Raw genomic sequence first — 23260 nt, forward strand, 5'->3', positions numbered from 1 at the left:
CAAACGCCTAAAGGTACAAAGTCCATCTGTACAAACAACAGTACGCAAGTATAAACCCCATGGGACCACGCAGCCATCATACCGCTCAGGAAGGAGACACGTTCTGTCTTCTAGAGATGAACGTATTTTGGTGCGAAAAGTGCAAATCAATCCCAGAACAACAGCAAAGATGCAGGAGGAAGCAGGTACAAAAGTATCTATATCCACAGTAAAACGAGTCCTATATCAACATAACCTGAAAGGTCGCTCAGCAAGGAAGAAGCCACTGCTCCAAAACTGGCATAAAAAAGCCAGACTACAGTTTGCAACTGCACATGGGGACAAAGATCATACTTTTGGAGAAATGTCCTCTGGTCTGATGAAACAGAACTGTTTGGCCATTATGACCATCGTTATGTTTGGAGGAAAAACGGTGACGCTTGCAAGCCGAAGAACACCATCCCAACCGTGAAGCACGGGGGTGGCAGCATCATGTTGTGGGGATGTTTTGCTGCAGGAGGGACTGGTGAACTTCACAAAATAGATGGCATCATGAGGCTGGAAAATTATGTGGATATAGTGAAGCAACATCTCAAGACAACAGTCAGGAAGTTAAAGCTTGGTCGCAAATGGGTCTTCCAAATGGACAATGACCCCAAGCCTACTTCCAAAGTTGTGGCAAAATGGCTTAAGGACAACAAAGTCAAGGTATTAGAGTGGCCATCACAAAGCCCAAACCTCAACCCTATAGGAAATTTGTGGGCAGAACTGAAAAAGCGTGTGCGAGCAAAGAGGCCTACAAACCTGACTCAGTTACAGCAGCTCTGTCAGGAGGAATGGGTCAAAATTCACCCAACTTATTGTGGGACGCTTGTGGAAGGCTACCCAAAACATTTGACCCATATTAAACAATTTAAAGGCAATGTTCCCAAATATTAATTGAGTGTCAGAGTGTAAACTTCTGACCCACTGGGAATGTGATGAAAGAAATAAAAGCTCAAATCATGCTCTCTACTATTATTCTGACATTTCACATTCTTAAAATGAAGTGGTGATCCTAACTGACCTAAAACAGGGAATTCTTACTTGGATTAAATGTCAGGAATTGTGAAAAATTTCGTTTAAATGTATTTCGCTAAGGTGTATGTAAATTTCCAACTCCAACTGTATATCTGACAGATATATGAAACTTTTTTATTTTTACATATATTACATGTATTTAACCCCTTATGTATAAACAGTCTCCATATATAGTTACATAAATTTTTTCACCTCGTACTGGGGGACCTTCAGACGAGTCTTGGTGTGTAGCCCAAACTGTTTGAACGCTAAAGACAGAAGTTGGTAGATCGGCTGTACCGACTTCAGACGAGTCCCAAGACACTTGTGAGGGTTGTAGAGCATTGTGTTTGTGGGGGTCTCATCTTTCCATAGATGGGTCATAATAGTTTGTACCGTTCGAACGCTACAGGCGATTTTGTGAGAGGATCGATTTTTGGGATGTCTCATGGTCTGACAAACACCGCTCTAGCTCTGTCACTTTTCACCACAGATGCGGAAGTGCGTCATAGGCGGATACGGTGGACTGAGACACAGCCCGTGCAAAAAGAACATATCTCTAGCTTAAACTGACAGATTCTTTTATGATTTTTGTGTTATGCTAATCAGATCTTCCGCGGGGTGCAGACATCGACCTTAGGGGCTTTTAAAGAGATTAGAGGTGACAGAAAACAAACCGGCAGAAATGCTTGGAGAATGGCAGCTAAAGTAATTTATTTCCAACCACTTCCTCCCACCTTACTATTTTTATAACTAAGACTCTATTTATAGAACGTAAACAGCAATGTAAGAAAACGAGTTTGATATGCAATGGCATTCCAACCAGTATGCATCTTACATCTTACTTTGTGTTGTCAAGCAGATTGCATCAAGTTACGTTCTCCTCATCATACTTTTCATGCATTATTTTCTTAACGTCTTCCACTGCTTGATAAGATCAGGTTGGATTAGTTCATAAAATATATTTGTTCTATAAGAGCTGATGTGTGTGTGTGTGTGTGTGTGTGTGTGTGTGTGTGTGTGTGTGTGTGTGTGTGTGTGTGTGTGTGTGTGTGTGTGTGTGTGTGTGTGTGTGTGTGTGTGTAAGGGGGGGTCCTCTAAACTATATTTTAGTTTTGGGTGGACTTGGTGCGCCTCTATGTCATTGGCCTACCCGGAGTTAAATATGGAAGCACTTTCAGTAGTGTAACCGTTTACACTAAACAACCAATCACATTCCCTAGCACTTCCTTTACTGCCGCAGGCTCTCACTGTCAGCAGATGGGCTAGCCAACTGTTCACAGAGTGGGCCAATCAGGTTACAGATCTGTTACTCTAGGCCGGCCTTCCTAGCATGACGATATCAGAAGGAAAATATAAAGTGCTCTGACTGCTCTAGAGGGAGGTAGATTCATTTGACTGCTATAGTCTGCTATATTATTATTTTTTTACCACAGAATATTGAGTGTGTTGTATCAGATAGAGACATGGCATGTACAGACTGTATGAAGGCGTCAGATTTCTCTATTGATAAAAAAGGAATCAAGTGAGTTAATTATTCTGTTTGTGTTATTACAGGTGATTATCGTGACCTTGTTAAGCAATGATAGCAGTCACATGGAATGATACTAACAGAAAAAAAAATATTTTTCAGGAAGAGAAACTGGAGGACAAGGATACGATATCTCTTGAAGATCACCTCTTCTTCAAAATCCATGGCAAGAAGAAGATCGTACAGGTAAGGCTCAGGGGTCTGAATCATGTAGTATTATGGATGTAAATGAGGGAGTACCATAAGGCTCCATATCCTAATAATGATCAACCTTGATATATGTATCTAAAAGCAGTAGGTACTACTACTTGTATGCAAGTAGTATATACAAGTCGTTTTTACTACTTGTATACTGCTACTACTACAGGCCTCTAATGTGACTGTTCTCTCCTTCCTAAGGCCAACAGTGGATGAAGTCAACCAATGGGCACAGTCACTTGACAAACTCCTGAGTCACAAATGTAAATGCCACACCCGGTCTTTTATAGCTCATATGATATCAGCATGACTGTATGAAATGGGCACAAATGTTATAGAGTGAAAATGTATATGAATGAAGTGAGTCATCTTGAAGTACAGTTGGATCTAAACTGCACCTCTTCTTGGTTGATATTTGACCGTTCTCAACTCAGCTTGAAGACATTCTACTGCTTGAGAGCTGCTTTGACATTCTCTCTCCTTCCCTCCCTCCCTCCCTCCTCTCCTGCAGATGGAAAGGCAGCATTTCGGATCTTCCTGAAGTCAGAGTTCTGTGAGGAGAATATAGAGTTCTGGACAGCCTGTGAGGAGTTCAGGACCATCTCGTCTCTAGAGAAACTGTCATCGAGGGCCAGAAGCATCTATGAAGAGTTCATCCAGTGTGATGCTCCTAAAGAGGTGAGTTTTCCTTTCACTACGTTCAGGAGTCATTCTTAAAGTGCTGATATTAAGCAACAATCTTATAATAAAAATATGGTAACGATAAAGTAATAGTTATGTTTCTTATTTCCAAACAACTTATATCTAATGCCAATGTGTGATCACTCTGATTGTGCAAAGACTTATTGGTGTTCTTGTCTCTATTTGGTTGCAGATCAACCTGGACTACCAAACGAAAGATGCTATCGTCCAGAGCCTGTGTCTGCCCAGCCTGACGTGTTTCCTGTTGGCCCAGAAGAAGGTGTTCAGCCTGATGGAGAACAACTCGTACCCTCGCTTCATCCACTCTGAGCTCTACAAGGAACTCTGTGCCATTGCCAGGGGAGAGGGGCAATATCTCAAGTCCTAAGATGAACCACTTTCAAGGATTGTCTATGCAGTCACACATGACATGTTGCACTGACACCATGTAAGTTACATGGGATGTAAAAACCATTTCACATTTGAGCCATGTGGTCAATGGCAATGCTGTAGTGCACTATTTATTAACAGTACTGTAATGTAGGAAGTACATTGAATAACTGAATAGCTTTTCGTTTACATTTTAAGAATGTAAATTCAACTTTGCGCATCCTGCTTTTGAAGATTGAGACAAAACAATGCAGATCAGACGTAGTCATTTTGATAATGGCTTAAAATGGAACTGCCCATCCTGTTGTTATTTGAATATGAAATTGAGTTAGTTTCACCAAACACCAGTCCCGGTAAATAACTGTCTAATAACTATTTGCAACTATATGATGCGAGTAAGAACTTTCTGGGACCAGTGGTATAGGTTTAAATTGGTAACTGTTTTGTTGGAGAGCTGAATGGAGGTGAATGTTTTGTGTCGCATAAAGGTGTTTACACTAAATATTGTAGCGGATGTTGCTTCAAACCAAGTATGGGCAGACTTTTTGGTTCGAGGCCCACATCAGGATTTCGAAATTCAACGGAGGGCCGCACAGATATATAGATTATTTTACAGAAAAAGGGCAGTTATTTGAAAATATATAGGTCCATTATAGTTTCTACATATTTTCTATGTAGTGTTTTTTTTTTACCCCCTGCAGTTCATTGTGGGTGAACTTGCTGTAAATAAAACAATAGACAGAGGCAAAGGTATGGTGGCAGCTGGACTGCAATACTGTTTCTTTTTTTATTTAGTTGAATACATACATGTCCAATGTCAAGTCTAATAAAATATTGAATTCAGAACATTTCCAGTTATTGGGCCCTGAAGGCTTTAACACAGTGTTTTTAATGATAAAAAGAAACTTCAGATCCAATTCAAATTGAACTCCAAGTCATAACAAACCATTGTGTCAACGAAAGTGAATGAAGTGAATGAGGTCCATGACAGGATCAACTATACAGTACGTTTTACCTTGCAACTTCACAGCAGTACCTTGAGGCAGCTGTGGAAGGGGATGTGTTGGTGTAGAAAGATTCCATATATGAGGCCTTCCCAGTCTGCTCCCTTCCAGACCAAATATTTACTCAAAACACAAAATGTCAAAGATATAAATACCTGCATCATATCAATTCCCTTTCCTCGCGACTCCTGGATGGAATCTATCTACTGTACACTACCAGACAAATTGTCTGCACAACACATAATTTGGCTTCCAGTGGAACAGTGCTCACGCAGCGGAATGGGGTCATATGAATAAGAGGTTCCAGTAAAAATGGTGCTGTGTTCCCGAAAAAAAGATCATGACTGACGCAATGTACAATATCTCTGTGCCTGACTATGGGGATGTGCAGACCTTGTGTTAATCCTGACATGACAAAGTGTTGTTGGTACAGAGGAGCATGAACTCGTGATAAAAGCTGACACTGAGAAGACAGCTCTCCTCTCTGACAGCTGTCCGGTAGTACTAGGACCCATGGCCTCTGTTATGATATGTGACCATTTCTGTTATGAAATGTGACCATTTCTCACCTTACACATCTCAACCCAAACAGACCCAAAATAACTCCATACGCTCCGAACATGCAGGCATAATAAGACATCCATCTAACACATTCTCCCAAATAGACCAAACATAGCTCAATGTTTCTTAGAAGCAGGCTCAATGTTTTGCAAAGGGCAAGTTTTTTCACGCTAAACTTCCAGTCAAAACTTCACAGGAACTATTGTGGTTGGTTTAGGTCGTTTCATTTGACACAGACAGTTTTTCCATCCTAAAAATGACCACTTAGACTGCCCGCCTAAGAATTTCATACACAGCAGAAAAAACCCTGTAATTAACTCCAATGACTGTAATTCTCAATTTTAAAGGGAAAGTATACATTTTGGTAATGAAACAATATATATACTGTATATTGGAGTCATTAAAACTATTTTTTCAACCACTCCACAAATGTCTTGTTAACAAACTATAGTTTTGGCAAGTCTGTTAGGACATCTACTTTGTGCATGACAAGTAATTCTTCCTACAGACAGATTATTTCACTGTATCACAATTCCAGTGGGTCAGAAGTTTACATACACTAAGTTGACTGTGCCTTTAAATAGCTTGGAAAAATCCAGAAAATGTCATGGCTTTAGAAGCTTCTGATAGGCTAATTGACATCATTTGAGTCCATTGGAGGTGTACCTGTGGATGTATTTCAAGGCCTACCTTCAAACTCAGTGCCTCTTTGCTGGACATTACATTTTCATGGGAAAATCTAAAGAAATCAGCAAAGACCTCTGAAAAAAGATTGTAGACCACAAGTCTGGTTCATCCTTGGGAGCAATTTCCAAATGCCTGAAGGTACCTCGTTCATCTGTACAAACAATAGTACGCAAGAAAAACACCATGGGACCACACAGCCGTCATACCTGGTGCTCTTCCATGCCATCCCTAGGAGGGGTACGTCACTTGAGTGGGTTGAGTCACCGATGTGATCTTCCTGTCCGGGTTGGCTCCCCCCTTGGGTTGTGCCGTGGCGGAGATCTTTGTGCGCTATACTCGGGCCTTGTCTCAGGATGGTAAGTTGGTGGTTGGGGATCTCTCTCTAGTGGTGTGGGGGCTGTGCTTTGGAAAAGTGGGTGGGGTTATATCCTGCCTGTTTGGCCCTGTCCGGGGGTATCGTCGGACGGGGCCACAGTTTCTCGTGGCCCCTCCTGTCTCAGCCTCCAGTGCTTATGCTGCAATAGTTTGTGTCGGGGGGCTAGGGTCAGTCTGTTATATCTGGAGTATTTCTCCTTTCTTATCCAGTATCCTGTGTGAATTTAAGTATGCACCCTCTAATTCTCTCGGAGGACCTGAGCCCTAGGACCATGCCTCAGGACTACCTGGCCTGATGTCTCCTTGCTGTCCCCAGTCCACCTGGTCATGCTGCTGCTCCATTTTCAACTGTTCTGCATGCGTCTATGGAACCCTGACCTGTTCACCGGACGGGCTACCTGTCCCAGACCTGCTGTTTTCAATCCTCTAGAGACAGCAGGAACGGCAGAGATACTCTCAATGATTGGCTATGAAAAGCCAACTGACATTTACTCCTGAGGTGCTGATCTGTTGCACCCTCTACAACCACTGTGCTTATTATTTGACCCTGCTGGTTATCTATGAACATCTGAACATCTTGGAAATGTTCTGTTATAATCTTTACCCGGCTCAGCCAGAAGAGGACTGGCTACCCCTCATAGCCTGGTTCCTCTGTACAGCACTTCGTGACATCAGCTGATGTTAAGAGCTTCATAAAATAAATTTGATTGATACCACTGTTTTGCTTTCTCCTAGAGATTAACGTACTTTGGTGTGAAAAGTGCAAATCAATCCCAGAACAACAGCAAAGGACCTTGTGAAGATGCTGGAGGAAACGGGTACAAAAATATCTATATCAACATAACCTGAAAGGCCGCTCAGCAAGGAAGAAACCACTGCTCCAAAACCACCATTAAAAAGGTAGACTACGGTTTGCAACTGCACATGGGGACAAAGATGGTACTTTTAGGAGAAATGTCCCCTGGTCTGATGAAACAAAAATATACCTGTTTGGCCATAATGACCATCATTATGTATGGAGGAAAAAGGGGGACGCTTGCAAGCCGAAGAACACCATCCCAACCGTGAAGCACGGGGCTGGCAGCATCATGTTGTGGGGGTGCTTTGCACTTCACAAAATAGATGGCATCATGAGGGTGGAAAATAATGTGGATATATTGAAGCAACATCTTAAGACATCAGTCAGGAAATGGGTCTTCCAAATGGACAATGACCCCAAGCATACTTCCAAAGTTGTGGCAAAATGGCTTAAGGACAACAAAGTCAAGGTATTAGAGTAGCCATCACAAAGCCCTGACCCCAATCCTATTGAAAATGTGTGGGCAGAACTGAAAAAGCGTGTGTGAGCAACGAGGCCTACAAACCTGACTCAGTTAAACCAGCTGTCAGGAGGAATGGGCCAAAACTTATTGTGGGAAGCTTGTGGAAGGCTACCTGAAACGTTTGACCCAAGTTAAACAATTTAAAAGGCAATGCTACGAAATAGTAATTGAATGTATGTAAACTTCTGACCCACTGGGAATGTGATGAAAGAAATAAAAGTTTGATTGATTTAATTTCTTCTCTCTACTATTATTCTGACATTTCACATTCAGAAAATGAAGTGGTGATCCTAACGGACCTAAGACAGGGAATTCTTACTCGGATTAAATGTCAGAAATGGTGAAAAACTGATTTTAAATGTAAACTTCCGATTTCAACTGTATATACACTACTGTTAAAACGTTTGGGGTCACTTAGAAATGTCCTTGTTTTGAAAGAAAAGCACATTTATTGTCCACTAAAATGATCAGAAATACAGTGTAGACATTGTTAATGTTGTAAATGACTATTGTAGCTGGCAGATTTTTTTATGGAATATCTACATAGGCGTACAGAGGCTCATTATCAGCAACCATCACTCCTGTGTTCCAATGGCACGATGTGTTAGCTAATCCAAGTTTATCATTTTAAAAGGGTTATTGATCATTAGAAAACCCTTTTGCAATTGCACAGTTAAACGGTTGTGCTGATTAAAGAAGCAATACAACTGGCCTTTAGACTAGTCGAGTATCTGGAGCATCAGCATTTGTGGGTTCGTTTACAGGCTCAAAATGGCTATAAACAACAAACTTTCGTCTGAAACTTGTCAGTCTATTCTTGTTCTGAGAAACGAAGGCTATTCCATGTGAGAAATTGCCAAAAAAACTGAAGATCTCGTACAACGCTGTGTACTACTCCATTCACAGAACAGCACAAACTGGTTGTAACCAGATTAGAAAGAGTGGGAGGCCCCGGTGCACAACTGAGCAAGACGACAAGTGCATTAGTGTCTAGTTTGAGAAACATTATAGTACCAGCAAAACACCAGTCTTCATGTCAACAGTGAAGAGGCGAATCCGGGATGCTGGCCTTCTAGGCAGAGTTGCAAAGAAAAAGCCACATCTCAGGCTGGCCAATAAATAGATTAATATGGGCAAAATAACACAGACACTGGATAGATGAACTCTGCCTAGAAGGCCAGCATCCCAGAGGCACAGTGATTTGAGCTATCCGATTGGCCAGCGCCGTAAACGCACTCAATTTACATTTGTGTCATTTAGCAGACCATCTTTTGCAGAGCCACTTACATTAGGGAGTTCAACCCTGGCACTGCAAGCACCATACGCTACTAACGAAGCCACACGGGAGATCAATTTAGCCACAGATCTCCCAGTCAAGTAGGCAGAGTTCAGACTAATAAAATAGTTAAAAATAGGCACATTTCGCTTACCCAGTAGGGCTTCTGAATCAAGTTTCCCATCCACAAGGAGGGAAAAAAAAAAAAAATTTAAAGGGCAAGTCTTTATTGTTGACTTTTCTACTAAAATGTTTGGTGACCAACTAGGAATGCCTTGAGGGTTGACAACCACTGATCTAAAGCATTTTAACTTGGTGTGGTGGTACGTTCATTTAAGAACAGTGGTGGAAAAAGTGCCAAATTGTCAAAGATACTTGAGTCATTTTCTATTAAGGTAAGTGAAAGTCACCCAGTCAAATTATACTTTGTCAGTCAAACTATTTGGTTTTAAATATACTGAAGTAAATGTAGTTTCTAAAATATATTTAAGTATCAAAAAGTAAAATAATGGTTTCAAATTCCTTATGTTAAGCAAACCAGACTACACAATTCTTGTTTTTTTAATTTACACAAAGCCAGGGTCACATTCCAATACTCAGACATAATTTACAAATAAAGCATTTGTGTTTCGTGAGTCCCCCAGAGCAGAGGCAGTAAGGATGACCAGGGATGTTCTCTGGATAAGTGTATGAAATGGACCATTTCACAATCCTGCTAAGCATTCAAAATGACACCCAAAAGTACTTTTTGGTGTCAAGAGAATGTAGTTGTCAAAAATATAAAATAGTAAAAGTACAGATACCCCCAAAAAGAACTAGTATTTTTACACCACTGTTTAAGACCTAGTGGCACTTGTTTATCTAAAGATAGGGGGCGCTTATATTTGTCATGTTTCAAACATGTGCACTCCGATGGTTAAGTCGTGGCCAGGGATCAGACAGTATTGACGGCAACTCTGGAGCAATTAGGGTTAAGTGTCTTGCTCAAGGGCAGATTGACAGATTTACCTAGTCAGTTCAGGGATTCAAACTAGCAACCTTTCAGTTACTGGCCCAATGGTCTAACCGCTAGGCTACCCAACAACTATTCAAAACGACACACTTGACCATGTAGGCCACAATGATGAAATGCATTTAACAATAAAACTACAGCATGTTCAAACATCTAAACATTTTATTATGAAAATAAGACAAGCCCATTTAAACATATCTTTCCAGGCATGCATTACAGCTGAAGGGTAGACCTGGGTGGGACAGTGAACACAGTTCTGTCCCACCACATGTGCTCATGTCTGGCAGGGGCAGGGGGGTTTCACAGGATACAATTGTGGGGAGAGGGTCCATGACCTTTCACATGAATAAGATGACTGACAAGTGCGTGTGTTTGTGGGGTCACTTTGCTTCCTGGACTTTTTTGGCACTCTGCTTCTCTTTTGCCTGGGGAGCAGAACACACAAATACATGAAATAGTTTAGCGCTAGTGAGCAGGGGTCTATGATAGGTTAATACTACCCTCTAGTGGGCATCAGTTGTATATCAAGAACTACACTCAAATTAGTTCAGAACAGGAGTTGGAATGGTAATTATTTACCGTTACGGTGTTCTGACCATGGCAGAAAAAAAACTCATTCTGAACCGGTTCGAACCACAAAAAAGGTTAATATTTTTCCTTTTGGCTCATTTTTATTTACCTGTGAAATCAACATTGTTTTTACATTTCGCTCATTAATAAAAATGCACTCCACCAATTAGCACAGAAGCTCGGTGTGAAAGAGGTAAGATAGATGTTTGATTGGTGAGAAAAGCGCAGGCGTGAGATGCGACTGAAATTGCATGGGTGGGGAGAGAGTGAGAGAGGGGGGTGGACATTGAGGGGGCTTGGCATGAAGCACTGATCATCATGGAGTGAATGGGAAAGTGTTTAGACTACTACAAACAATATAACTTCACCAAATCACATACTAGACATGAGGAATATTTTTGGAACTAAAGATGACATTACCAGTTCTCAAGACTGGAGTGGTGCCATGAAAATAACCTCTCCCTCAATGTCAACAAAACAAAGGAACAGATTGTTGACTACATGATATAGAGGGATATATGATGAGACAGCCTATAGGGAGGTCAGAGACCTGGCCGTGTGGTGCCAGGATAACAACCTCTCCCTCAATGTGATCAAGACAAAGGAGATGATTGTGGACTACAGGAAAAGGAGGACCAAGCACAGCCCCATTCTCATCAACAGGGCTGTAGTGAGCAGGTTGAGAGCTTCAAGTTCCTTTGTGTCCACATCAAACTATCATGGTCCAAACACAGACAGATGTGAAGAGGGCACGACAAAGCCTATTCCCCAGATCCTCAAGAAGACCTACAGCTGCACCAGAGCGCATCCTGCCTGACTGGTTGCATCACTGCCGGGTATGTCAGAGGAAGGCCCTAAAAATTGTCAGACTCCGGCCACCCTAGTCAGACTGTACTCTGCTACCGCACGGCAAGTGGTGCCAGAGCACCAAGTCTAGGTCCAAAAGGCTTCTTAACAGCTGTGTGCACACTACCCAGACTATTTGCATTGTCGTCGTCCCCAACCCACTCTTTTACACTGCTACTAATCTGGTTATTATCTATGCATAGTTACTTTAATAACTCAACCTAGCCTCCCAGGTGGCACATTGGGCTAGGGCACTGCATCGCAGTGCTTCTACACCTGCATTGCTTGCTGTTTGGGGTTTTAGGCTGGGTTTCTGTACAGCACTTTGAGATATCAGCTGATGTACGAAGGGCTATATAAATAAATTTGATTTAGCTGTGCCACCAGAGACTCTGGGTTCGCGCTCTGTCGCAGCCGGCCACAACTGGGAGGTCTGTGGGGCGACGCACAATTGGCCAAGCGTCATCCGGGTTAGGCCGGTAGGGATATCCTTGTCTCATCGCGCACCAGTGACTCCTGTGGCGGGCCGGGCGCAGTGCACGCTAACCAAGGTCGCCGGGTGCACGGTGTTTCCTCCGACACATTGGTGCGGCTGGCTTCCGGGTTGGTTGGGTTTCAGAGGATGCATGACCTTTGTCTCTCCCGATGCCCGTACAGGAGTTGTAGCGATGAGACAAGACAGTAACTACTAATAATTGGATACTACGAAATTGGGGAGAAAAGGGGGGTAAAATAAAAAAATAATAACAACTCAACCTACATATTACCTCAATTACCTCGACTAACCTGTGCCCACGCACATTGACCCTGTACCGGCACCCCATGTATATAGCCTCGATACTGTTATTTTACTGCTACTCTTTAATGTTATTTTTATTACTTAACACTTATTTTTCTTAACTGCATTGTTGGTCAAGGGGTTGAAAGTAAGCATTTCACTGTAAGGATTACAGCAGGATTACTATTGCAATAACACATCATCAGTATGGTAAAACTAACCTGTCTCACGACGGTCTAATCCCAATCCAACGCTTGGTGAATTGTACACCGACACCTGTTGTATTCGGCGCTAGTGACAAATAAAATGTGATTTGATGTGGAATAGAGTTCGATGTAGTCATGGCTCTGTGTTGTACTGTGTGCCTCCCATAGTCTATTCTTTACTTGGGGATTGTAAAGAAACCTCTGGTGGCATTTCTTCTTGCGTATGCATGGGTGTCCGAGCTGCGTGCTAGTTGTTTAAAACAGACACCTCGGTGCATTCAGCATGTCATCACTTCTTACAAAAAAACAAGTAGCGATGAAATCAACATCTCCTCCAATTTGAGCCATGAGAGATTTACATGCATATTATTAATATTAGCTCTCCATCTACATTTAAAGGCAAGCTGTGCTGCCCTGTTCTGAGCCAATTGTAATTTTCAGAGGTCCCTCTGTGGCACCTGACCACACGATTGAACAGTAATCCTGGTGAGAAAACTAGGACCTGTTGGACCAGTCTTGTTGATATTGTTGTTAAGAAGCTTTATTATGGACGGAGTTCTACCCATCCTAGCTACTGTTGTATCAACCTGTGGTGGCCAGTGCCGTTTAAGACTAGGGCGAACTATTATTTCTCCTTCTTCACAAGCATAGCCTTATATCTATTACAGCGTACTGGATAACAGCCATTCATATTCCATACACCCAGTTCAATGCAACAGCGAAATGATAATCAAATTTCCCCTCTGCCCATCATGAGGTTGCTACAACCTAGCCTATGAAAAGTTTACAACGTAAAGTTTACACACAGGTCGAGAGACTAATTTGAAGTGACAGTGAGATTCAATACCGCCTTGCAGTCTTGCCTGCATCTAGCTGATATAGGGTGTAATCATCAGTCCAACCGTTGCAAACAAATTCAGGCATGTTGATCCCCATTTTGTTCCTTGTAAGAAACATTTTATCAGAAAATCGGCCGAAAGAATACACCCTTGATCACACTTAAAAACAGAGTTCACTCTCATAACAGCCACATTGTATTCCTTTTCTTCCCTTGTGGACTTTAGTGCTCAACAAATCACCTGTATGTGACCAGGCAACAACAAAGAATTCCAGGACAAACCTCTACACACAGCCTATATCGTTGTCACCATAGCTAATAGAACGTGTTAGTCAACCCGCTACAATCATGGAGTAACATTAGTGTACAGTCGGTAATTAGTTATACCGGTAGGCCCCGGTGGCAATAAATTTGTAATACCAAAAGCTTACCTTGACTTGGAAGAGTTCCAGTGTTGTGTTAGCTATCTAACATAGCTAGTATAGCCTACTCAAACAGAGGGATGCCATCTACATTTGCTAGGTAAGCGAAACAAAACCAATTAGAAATATAAATCTTGCTTCTCCCTCATTTTGGAAGAATCACAATTTTTTCAAAACTGTTAAACTATTGTCTCTCTCCAAGTCAACTAAACACCGTATTGTATACAGTGCAGTGCTAGCTAGCTGTAGCTCATGCTTTCAGTACTAGGTCAATTCTCTGAACCTTTGATTGGGCAGACAAACGTGTCAGTTCATGCTGTAGAGCTCTGAGGCTGGAGAACTTCCGGAGGACGTCCTCCAGCCTGTCATAATTACTGTGTAAGTCTATGAAGGGGGTGAGAACCGTGAGCCTCCTAGGTTTTGTATTGGAAGTCAATGTACCCAGGGGAGGACAGAAGCTAGGTGTCCTCTGGCTACACCATGGTGCTACCCTACAGAGTACTGTTGAGGCTACTGTAGGTCATTGCAAAATAGTGTTTTAAAATTTGTCATTTGGTGACATGATTATATTTAGAATAGTTTTACCTAAAAAAGTCATTTCAGCCACTGTAGTAGCTGGCATGTATAGTGCCAAGTCAGCCGCATACATAGACACTCTGGCTTTACTCAAAGACATGTCATTAGTAATGTTTGAAAGAAATAAAGGGCCTAGACAGCTGCTATGGGGAATTCCTAATTCTACCTGGATTATGTTGGAGGCTTTCATTAAAGAACACTGTTCTGGTAGACGGGTAACTCTTTATCCACTATATAGCAGGGGGTGTAAATTCATAACGCATACGTTTTTCAAGCAGCAGACTTTGGTCGATAATGTCAAAAGCTGCACTGAATCATAACAAAACTCTCCCCACAATATCTTTAGCATCAATCTCCCTCAGCCAGTCAGTCATTTGTGTAAGTGCCCTGCTTGATGAATGTCCTTCCCTATAAGCGTGCTGAAAGTCGGTTTAAAGTAAACTAGCATTGTATCGTCAAACAATTATTTCCCACATTTTTACTAAGGGTTGGTAGCAGGCTGATTGGCCAGCTATTTGAGCCAGTTAAGGGGGCTTTACTATTCTTGGGTAGCAGAATGACTTTTGCTTCCCTCCAGGCCTGAGGGCACACTTTCTAGTAGGCTTAGATTGAAGATATGGCAAATAGGAGTGGCAATATCATCTGCTATTATCCTCAGTAATTCTCCATCCAAGTTGCCAGACAACGGTGGCTTGTATTTGTTGATAGACAACTTATTTTTCACCGCTTCCACTTCACAGAATTCCAAATTACAATGCTCGTCTTTCATGATTTGATCAGTTATACTTGGATGTATAGTGTCAGTGTTTGTTGCTGGCATGTCATGATTAAGTGTGAGACTAATGCTATATATATATATATATATATATATATATATATATATATATATATATATATATATATATATGTGTGGTGTGTGTGAGACATTGAACACTGGTCACTTCACATACTGTTGTTTACTTACTGTGTATGTATGTACAGTGGGGCAAAAAAGTATTTAGTCAGCCACCAATTGTGCAAGTTCTCCCACATAAAAAGATGAGGCCTGTAATTTTCATCATAGGTACACTTCAACTATGACAGACAAAATGAGAGAAAAGAAAATCCAGAAAATCACATTGTAGGATTTTTTATGAATTTATTTGCAAATTATGGTGGAAAATAAGTATTTGGTCACCTACAAACAAGCAAGACTTCTGGCTCTCACAGACAAACTTCTTCTTTAAGAGTCTCCTCTGTCCTCCACTCGTTACCTGTATTAATGGCACCTGTTTGAACTTGTTATCAGTATAAAAAGACACCTGTCCACAACGTCAAACAGTCACACTCCAAACTCCACTATGGCCAAGACCAAAGAGCTGTCAAAGGACACCAGAAAAAAAATTGTAGACCTGCACCAGGCTGGGAAGACTGAATCTGCAATAGGTAAGCAGCTTGTTTTGAAGAAATCAACTGTGGGAGCAATTATTAGGAAATGGAAGACATATACAAACACCACTGATAATCTCCCTCGATCTGGGGCTCCACGCAAGATCTCACCCCGTGGGATCAAAAAGATCACAAGAATGGTGAGCAAAAATGCCAGAACCACACAGGGGGACCTAGTGAATGACCTGCAGAGAGCTGGGACCAAAGTAACAAAGCCTACCATCAGTAACACACTACGCCACCAGGGACTCAAATCCTGCAGTGCCAGACATGCCCCCCTGCTTAAGCCAGTACATGTCCAGGCCCGTCTGAGGTTTGCTAGAGAGCATTCGGATGATCCAGAAGAAGATTGGGAGAATGTCATATGGTCAGATGAAACCAAAATATAACTTTTTGGTAAAAACTCAACTTGTCGTGTTTGGAGGACAAAGAATGCTGAGTTGCATCCAAAGAACACCATACCTACTGTGAAGCATGGGGGTGGAAACATCATGCTTTGGGGCTGTTTTTCTGCAAAGGGACCAGGACGACTGATCCGTGTAAGGGAAAGAATGAATGGGGCCATGTATCGTGAGATTGAGTGAAAACCTCCTTCCATCAGCAAGGGCATTGAAGATGAAACGTGGCTGGGTCTTTCAGCATGACAATGATCCCAAACACACCACCCGGGCAACAAAGGAGTGGCTTCGTAAGAAGCATTTCAAGGTCCTGGAGTGGCCTAGCCAGTCTCCAGATCTCAACCCCATAGAACATCTTTGGAGGGAGTTGAAAGTCCGTGTTGCCCAGCAACAGCCCCAAAACATCACTGCTTTAGAGGAGATCTGCATGGAGGAATGGGCCAAAATACCAGCAACAGTGTGTGAAAACCTCAAACGTTTTCTGTAAGTCTTCACCTCTGTCATTGCCAACAAAGGGTATATAACAAAGTATTGAGAAACTTTTGTTATTGACCAAATACTTATTTTCCACCATAATTTGCAAATAAATTCATTTTAAAAAATCCTACAATGTGATTTTCTGGATTTTTTTCTCATTTTGTCTGTCATAGTTGAAGTGTACCTATGATGAAAATTACAGGCCTCGTCTTTTTAAGTGGGAGAACTTGCACAATATGTGGCTGACAATACTTTTTTGCCCCACTGTATATACTGTATTCTCAATGTAGGTCATCCTAATATACCTATACTGTGCATACAATTTTGTTTTACAAATTATATATGGTCTACACACATATTTATCATTCAGGCATTTCTTGATTTGAATTTACTAGACATTCTGTTGCACTGTTGGAACTAGTAACATAAGCATTTCGCTGCACCTGCTATAATATCTGCAAATCTTTTTATGCAACCAATAAACTTAATTGAAAAAAAAAGTTGTTTCTCTAAAAAAAAAAGTGTTCTTGTTCGGTTTTGTTCCCCTAGTACAGAAGTCAAAATTGTGCATTTAACACAACGGTTTGTAGAGTACCTTCAAATAGCATGACATAAAATAATATTATACACCAAATTCACATTCCTGGCCTCAGCTGTTCCTCACCTTTTCCACCAATGGTATCAACTGCTGGTATTCAGCCAGTGTCTTCAGCAGTTCCATGATGAAGGGTAGGTAGTTGTGCTTTCGTCGGATGTTTTCGATCTACAACAAAAAGTATGTACACACACACATGTTCAAGAAAAACATCAAGCGTTATAATCTTGTATTGAAATGACTGCATATCTTCCAAAATGCCCATATTATATTATCTGACGGCTATAGACCCACGGTCAGCGAACACACCTTGTATCGTTGGAGCTTCTGATTCTCCTCATCGATCAGCAGCTGATACTTTGCAATTTCTGATTGGAGGGAGCTGAGGAGGGTGCTGCTCTGGTCTGTGTCCATTGGCTCTTCCTGGAGAAAGGGTGAGCCAGAATTTCCATTCGGTCAAATGTCAAACCAGATTTTAGTTTGCTGGACAAATGCGAGATTTACCAGCCATATCAAATAGAAACACATCTGAATACCACCACGTGTAGGGTAATGTGTTTTGAGGAGTGTCCACTGCAACCACATGGAAGAGACTGTAGTTATCATGCAAGGAAGATTGTTAGCCAACGAAGTGAATGGTAGCTAGAACAATGCACGTCTCCCTCTGTCCATCAGGCTTGTAAAAATCCTCAGTTTCTGTATAAATGTATATTTCCACTTGTATGTGCCTTCATCCTTTATACAGTTGCTAGTTAACCAGCTAGCTTGATTTGTACTGTTTTGGGCATTTTTAAGCTAGCTGCTCAACCAGGCTTTAGACTAGAGGAAGGGAAGGAAGCAATATCACTTCATCTAAATACACCTCCTTGGTGGACATTTCTGTAAATTGTCTTTTAGGGAGATTAATCTAGCAAAACATCAAAATACCTGAACATTTGTCCCCTGTTTGCATACAGTCATGTCTGTTACAGACTCACTTGTGCCAGGAAACATTGCAGGCACTACCATGATAGTGTTGCAAGTTTGTCAGTGAGAGCGCAAATTCAAGACAGGCAGAGAAAACAGGCAAGATAGACAAATGACACGAATGAAATACAACCCCCCCGTGCATAGCTAATTTGATTTATAGAGGATATTTATCTCATCCAAATTATTATGTCGGTTTTTATGTATTTATATCAGCAAAAAGCAGGCAATAACCGGCTAACGGAAATTCTGGGATGACACTAACATTACTTAACACAGATAGGATAGATGTTTCTTTCATCGTAAGCAGACATTTTAAAGGACTTGATCAATGGCATTGACATGGGTGGAAGTCTATTCATGGCCTTGGTGGCAGGTAATTGTATCGTCCAGGCCTGAGGGCTGCACCATGAATAACTGCAACACCACTTACCTCTGTTAGCTGGATCTGCAGTTCGGATATCTTCCTCTCGTAAATCATCTTCCTGTCGGACACAATGGCCATCAGGTTGAAGCGGATCTCTCCCTCACTGTACCTGATACCAGGGACGGAAGATGCAGTTGTATTAGATTTTATTTTCTGATAATCGAGTCGGTTAGAAGTTCCGTAGCACAATGAGCAACCATATATGACACTTATTTATTTATTTACCATGGTATATTTACTTGTAAAAAAATATATTTACTTCTGTATTCTTTTCTCAATCACTGGCCGAACTGCGTTGATCCAATCGTCCTGGTTGCACACACCTGAAACACAAAACAAGCATAAAGTGTAGATCATGGATCAATCATCAACTAGATTTAGCCACAGGACGATTTTTCTTGAGCAGATGGTCAGGGGGCCAGAACCTAATGACAAATCATTTATAGACTGCAAATTAACCAAGAAGCTCAAACAGATTTCATATTTGACTAAAACAATTTCAAACCTTGCTTAAATTTGTATACGATGTTGGGGCGGCAGGTAGCCTAGTGGTTAGAGAGTTGGGCCAGTAACCGAAAGGTTGCTAGATCAAATCCCGGAGTTGACATGGTAAAAATCTGTCGCTCTGCCCCTGAACAAGGCAGTTAACCCACTGTTCCTAGGCAGTCATTGTAAATAAGAATGTTTTCTTAACGGACTTGCCTAGTTAAATAAACTGTATATTATGTGTAGGAAAACTTTGGAACAGATTCCAAAATTAAAATAATTTGGAGTTGATTTGCTTGTGTTTTTAAAGTATTTTATGTCCAACAATAAAATAAAAACACGCCAGTTGGGGAACCTGTGTGTAGATAATCATCAAGGGTGTTTCTGAAGAATGTGTCAGGTTCAAGACGAGATTAACTGCACTACTGGCCAGTCACAATTCACTAGAATTTTTTTAAATAAAAAACACTTAAAAGATAAAAGTATATAAAACCTAAAAGAATCTGAAACAGCAGCTTTTTTCAAATTCACGAAGCTAACCAAAACTGCTACTATGAAAGACTACAAACATTATATGTAGGACAAAACAGCAACTTTATACATCTATAAAGCTAAATATATGACCAGTATGTGCGTACCGAGGTCGATGGGTCCTTCACGTAGGCCGTCCAGCTCATAGAGCCTGCCGTTGACAGGGACGTAGCTCACAAAGTGGAACGCATCCTCATCCTTTGCAGAAGACTTGGCGTCAAACTCAAACATCTGCTGTCTGAACACAATAAAGACGACAGTTTTAGCTTTCATTAGCAGAGAAACTAACATGGTATTAAAACCAAAGCCTTTATTCTCTTCATTTTCAGCTCTGTGGGTAATGTCTTATGAAAAACATTCAACCAAAAAGGGCAATTTGTCTACTTAGAGCCAAGCCTTCGATTCATCTAGTGACATTAGCAGTGATAAACTATCCCGCTGAAAGGAAAAGTCAACTCACCTGGCAAAGCTGTTGTGAACTTGTCGAATAACTTCAGAGTTGCTGAGAGCCAGACCTTTCATCTTTATAGGAGAGAGAATATCATCAATGTGTGACTTTTATGTTGTCTCCTGACTTCAGGGTCTGTTTAATGTCTGCACGATGCATCAATAACAAAGGTGACTGGGATTTTACTGTGGATGGATGGTTGTCCTCAGTTTCTCACTCAAAGAAAAATACATATAAAGCCACACATATTTCCCGAGCGACACCCCCTTCCCTTACAACTGCTGCATTTTCAAATCCAACCACCACGAGTTCAGACCCCAGAGGGAAGATCTTTTGAGAGAACCAAATCACAAGTCTCAATGTCTGGGCAAATATTATACCAACAAATTGCCTCCTGTCCAGACCAGTATGTCACAGCTCTTCTTCGCTGTGTACCACATGGGTCACGTCAACCAGGCTCGGTGTTATGCACATCTCAAGGACAAAAAGCAAAGACAGATTTTTTTTTTTCAAAGGCTTGCAAAAACTAAACGCTGCCCCAATAATCAGTATCAACTTACAGCTGCATCAAAGCTGAGTGAAAACTCTCTGAACTCTGTGAGTGTCTCTCCCAACAGCATGTCAGAGTGGGTACAGTTCAGCAGCACGCTCACAATGGCCTGGGTAGCACATGCATTGTTTATCACCTGAAAAAGCACACATAGCAGGTTGACAGCAGGTTATTTACATTTGCCATGAGTCTTTCCCTAGAGGAAGAACTGAGCAGTTTCCACTGAATGGGCCAGCTGCAGAGACAATATTGGCTAGGTTGTAAAAATTCTAAACAAAAATGTGCTTTTTGGAATTAAACTTAAGGTTTGGCATTAGGCTTAGCAGTGTGGTTAAGGTTAGGTTTAAAAATCGTTCTTTATAACTTTGCAGCTGTGCCAGCTAGTGACCACTCTCCAGAGCTGCCTCCAGTACATGAGTCATCTCAATAAATGACAACCTGCACACACACAGGAGAGACAGGAGAGACATCAAATGAGATCCTGTAATTTTACATTTTAGTCATTAAGCAGATGTTCTTATACAGAGCAGACTTAGTCAACACATTGAACTTGAAGTTTTAAAAAAACCACATCAATAATAATGCACAGGTAGACTCTTCGAAATAGCCGCTATCAGCAGAATCTGTGCCAGAAAGAAAAACAAGAGACTTCTGAGAATACTTCAGAGAGCAATTTGGATATGTTCTAACTCTGCAAAACATACAATGAATACAGATGTACCTGCTTGGCAAAGAAGATGTTGTCAAGCCTTGAATCCTGAACGATAGATCCTCCCGGCTCCTCACCTGGTTGCCACTTGAACAGGAAGATCAACCCATGAACTGGTCTTGAAGGAAGAAAGAGAAACCTAGTACCACTGCAATACTATGAACTTGTAAAAGTAAAGAGTTTAGAAGTAAAGAGATTAGGGCATGGACCATGGCTTACTTGAGGTTTTCAAAATTCTCGGGTTCCATACTCCAGATTTCTTCCACCTGAGCTCCTTTACAACCTGGGTGAGTAGAAAGGAGAAAGCTGGGTTAACTACTACATAATTACATAAACCAGGGAAGGGCAAACTGGCCCCTCTTTTAGGATGGGAAAAATGGCCCCTCTTTTGTAGGTCCAAGAACCCCAAAATGTTTTATCAGTCACGGTCTCAACTTACTGTTGAGGTTTATTATAACAGAATACACAAGGTGCAATTTTGAAATTTGGTTGTGCATCAGCAGTCACTAAAGTCAGCAAATATTTTTTTAGATTGTCTAGCGGCCAGCTAATTTACCAGTCTAAACTTGTAGTAAGCAAGGTTGAATGAATTACCGAACAGGGTGGGGCCCATTGATCATCAGTTGTCATTAAAAACTGGAAACATTTGCCTCCGCCCTATAGCAAAATGAGTAAAATTGCATTAAATTAGTTATAAAATTGCAAAATCTTCTCCGCCCAATGGCAAAATGTGTAGAATTGCAGGAAATTAACTTTAAAAATGAAATGCATCTTAGCTGTCACGGGGGGATATGGATATGCGGCCTCTCATGACGAGTTCCGTTTTTTGTGCCCCCACCTCCATCAAAGTTGCCCATCTATGACATAATTTAAACCATTAGTTAGTGGACAGGACTATCCATCTAACGTTAGTTTGCCATTTGAATTTGCCATTTGAATTTGCAGAGAACTGCACCAACAAGCTTTTTATCCATCGAGTTGATCATATTGAGTACAATATTCAATCGAAAGGCATGCAGTGAAATTGATTTGTCAGTTTCTAAAGGAATGTCAGCTAGCTAGCTAAACTAGTAACCGCCGACACATACACACCTAAGTGTCGTGGTAGCATGCTAATTCCCTCTCATAATTATCCCGTAATGGAATCAACGACGCCACCTGGCTAGCATGTTCGCGGTTTCAGATAACAAGTTGAATTTGCAAATATATATTGCAAATATAATCATGAAATTTGCTGGACTGCAAACTAACACCAATCATTTATGTGCATAGCCAATGCTGCACAGACTTGACTAGAACTTGTTGGCAATCGAGTAATAGTAGACTAGCTAGTTGACATAGAGCACACTCACCAAAACCTTTGATCAATTCTGTGAAAACACCAGGATCACTTTCCATAAGACACCATTCTCCTGCGCTTCCAGACATTACTATGTTATGATTTCAAAAAAGACTAGGGCATGTGATTTTACTGCAATCTAATATGCGTAGTGATTAGTTAGCTTAGCTAGCTACCTAGCTAACAAAATGAATCAATATGTCACGCAAATCGAAGATTTATAAGATCTGGATACCGCATCAAAGATGTCCGCCCGTTGTTTGCAAGAAAATCTACTCACGTCCGCATACGCCGATTCATGGACCGCCTATATCCGGGTTGTATCCGGTTTATACGAACTAACAGCACATGGAACCGCATGTTCAGAGATGATGTCATCACTTCATACAGAAACAAGGCAGACATTGGATGAATCTAAAATGTTAATATCTTCGAACGTGAGTGATGAAAAAATGATCGGCCTCAGCGACAATTATTTAAATAATTCAATGCATGTTTTGTAAGTGTATGGACAAAACAAGAATCGTAATGATATGGGAAATTTTGTAATTATGATCTTTTTTTTGTTGTTGCTGGAGTCACCTCTTCACTGTTG

At 41.2% G+C, this 23260-nt stretch overlaps 2 protein-coding genes across 6 annotated transcripts; one reads left to right on the forward strand and one right to left on the reverse strand.

Moving 5' to 3' along the window:
- The first annotated feature begins 2417 nt into the window (after positions 1-2417).
- LOC109898053 (regulator of G-protein signaling 2) lies at positions 2418-4681 on the forward strand. The gene is made up of 5 exons (XM_020492814.2): positions 2418-2563; positions 2672-2755; positions 2969-3030; positions 3279-3445; positions 3642-4681. Exons 1-5 carry the CDS (start codon positions 2505-2507, stop codon positions 3834-3836), a joined length of 567 nt encoding a protein of 188 aa, XP_020348403.1. The 5' UTR covers positions 2418-2504; the 3' UTR covers positions 3837-4681.
- A 4927-nt stretch (positions 4682-9608) lies between these two features.
- LOC109898054 (ubiquitin carboxyl-terminal hydrolase isozyme L5) lies at positions 9609-22968 on the reverse strand. 5 transcript variants are annotated; one of them, XM_031833551.1, is made up of 13 exons: positions 22679-22944; positions 22080-22183; positions 21921-21983; positions 21546-21609; positions 21339-21444; positions 20628-20753; positions 20080-20141; positions 19727-19857; positions 18862-18925; positions 18609-18711; positions 17519-17632; positions 17279-17377; positions 9609-10500 (listed from the first exon to the last, which is right to left on the reverse strand). In XM_031833551.1, the coding sequence occupies exons 3-13, from the start codon at positions 21937-21939 to the stop codon at positions 10456-10458; spliced, it is 933 nt and encodes a 310-aa protein (XP_031689411.1). In that variant the 5' UTR covers positions 21940-21983; positions 22080-22183; positions 22679-22944; the 3' UTR covers positions 9609-10455. The 5 variants fall into 5 exon arrangements, with proteins under 5 accessions (XP_031689411.1, XP_020348406.1, XP_020348405.1 ...); XM_020492817.2 differs by having other exon boundaries at positions 22104-22183; positions 22679-22942; XM_020492816.2 differs by having other exon boundaries at positions 21921-22183; positions 22679-22946.
- Positions 22969-23260: the final 292 nt, after the last annotated feature.

This window comes from Oncorhynchus kisutch, linkage group LG10, assembly GCF_002021735.2.
Source record: "Oncorhynchus kisutch isolate 150728-3 linkage group LG10, Okis_V2, whole genome shotgun sequence".
NCBI classification, from domain to species: Eukaryota; Metazoa; Chordata; class Actinopteri; order Salmoniformes; family Salmonidae; genus Oncorhynchus; species Oncorhynchus kisutch.